Source organism: Eimeria mitis, genomic scaffold (assembly GCF_000499745.2).
Source record: "Eimeria mitis Houghton genomic scaffold, Emh_scaff1889, whole genome shotgun sequence".
Taxonomy (NCBI): Eukaryota; Apicomplexa; class Conoidasida; order Eucoccidiorida; family Eimeriidae; genus Eimeria; species Eimeria mitis.
In genome coordinates this window covers 503-1,730 of record NW_013570211.1, presented here as the reverse complement: position 1 = coordinate 1,730, position 1,228 = coordinate 503, and the positions used below count along the sequence as shown (strand labels likewise).

The window sequence follows — 1,228 nt, the reverse complement described above, 5'->3', positions numbered from 1 at the left end:
AAAGCAAGCTGCAGCAAACGGCATGGAATCGGTGCTGCAGCAGCAGCAGCAGCAGCAGCAGCAGCAGCAGAAGGAGAAGCAGCAGATGTTGTATCAGCAGCAGCAGCAACAGCAGCAGCAGCAACAGCAGCAGCAGCAAATGCAGCGTTTGCTGCATCGCGCAGCTCAGCTTCCACCCAGTGTTTCTCCGTTGCTGCCTGCAGCAGCAGCAGCAGCAGCAGCAGCAGCAATAGCAACAGCAACAGCAGCAGCAGCAAGAGCAACAGCAGCAGCAGCAGCAGCAGCAACAACAGCCAATATGGTGTTCTCCCCCCCTTTTGTTTCGCCATTTATTTATTTTATTGTTTTTGTTTGTTTTAATATATTATTATATTAAAATATAATAATATTAATATAATATATTTATTTGTATATATTATTAGTAAAGGGTTTAGCGTTTTAGGGTTTTAGGGTTTTAGGGTTTAGGGTTTTAGGGTTTAGGGTTTAGGATTAGGGTTTAGGGTTTAGGGTTTAGCTGTACATCACTGAGGCGCTTAAAGTACTCCTCTATCCATGCAGCTGGCGGCCACCGATGCTGCTCAACTTTCTGCTGCTGCTGCTGCTGCTGCTGCTCATGCTGCTGCTGCTGCTGCTGTTGCTGCTGCTGCTGCTGCTGCAGTCGCTGCAGGCAGAGGGCAATATTTGCTGCTTCTCTCGGCCTTAGAGTTTTGGCGCTGCAGCAAAACGACAAAAAACAGAAATTTATATATTTATATATTTATATATTTATATTTATATATTTATATTTATATTTTTGTATTTATATTTATATATTTATATTTATATATTTATATTTATATACTTATATTTATATATTTATCTGTTTACATATATACTTTCACATTTATATATTTATACATTTATATATTTACATATACAACAAACACATATAAATAAAGAAAAAATAAACAAACATATATAATAAAAAAGAACAAAAATAAAACAAAAAAAGCAAATATAGATAGCAACCAAATGAGGAAAATATAAAACTAAAATTAAACAAATATAAATAACAAACAAAAAAACAATAAAAATAAAATAATAAAACAAAACAATAAAAATAAAATAATAAAACAAATAAAACCATAAAAGAAATATATAAACAAAAATAAGACAATAAAAATAATAAAGATATAAATAAAAACAAAAATAAAATAAAAAACAAAACAAATAAAACAACAAACAAATG

General features: G+C 32.9%; 1 protein-coding gene across 1 annotated transcript in view; it reads left to right on the top strand.

Annotated features, from left to right (window-relative positions):
• EMH_0045300 (uncharacterized protein) overlaps window positions 1-493 on the top strand; it is a gene marked incomplete at both ends in the record, with an annotated part of 648 nt that extends 155 nt beyond the window's left edge. Inside the window, 2 exons of the mRNA XM_013496052.1 lie at window positions 3-301; window positions 488-493. Coding sequence (XP_013351506.1) covers window positions 3-301; window positions 488-493 — 305 coding nt within the window. The remainder of the gene's footprint in view (window positions 1-2; window positions 302-487) is intronic.
• Between the last annotated feature and the right edge of the window lie 735 nt (window positions 494-1,228).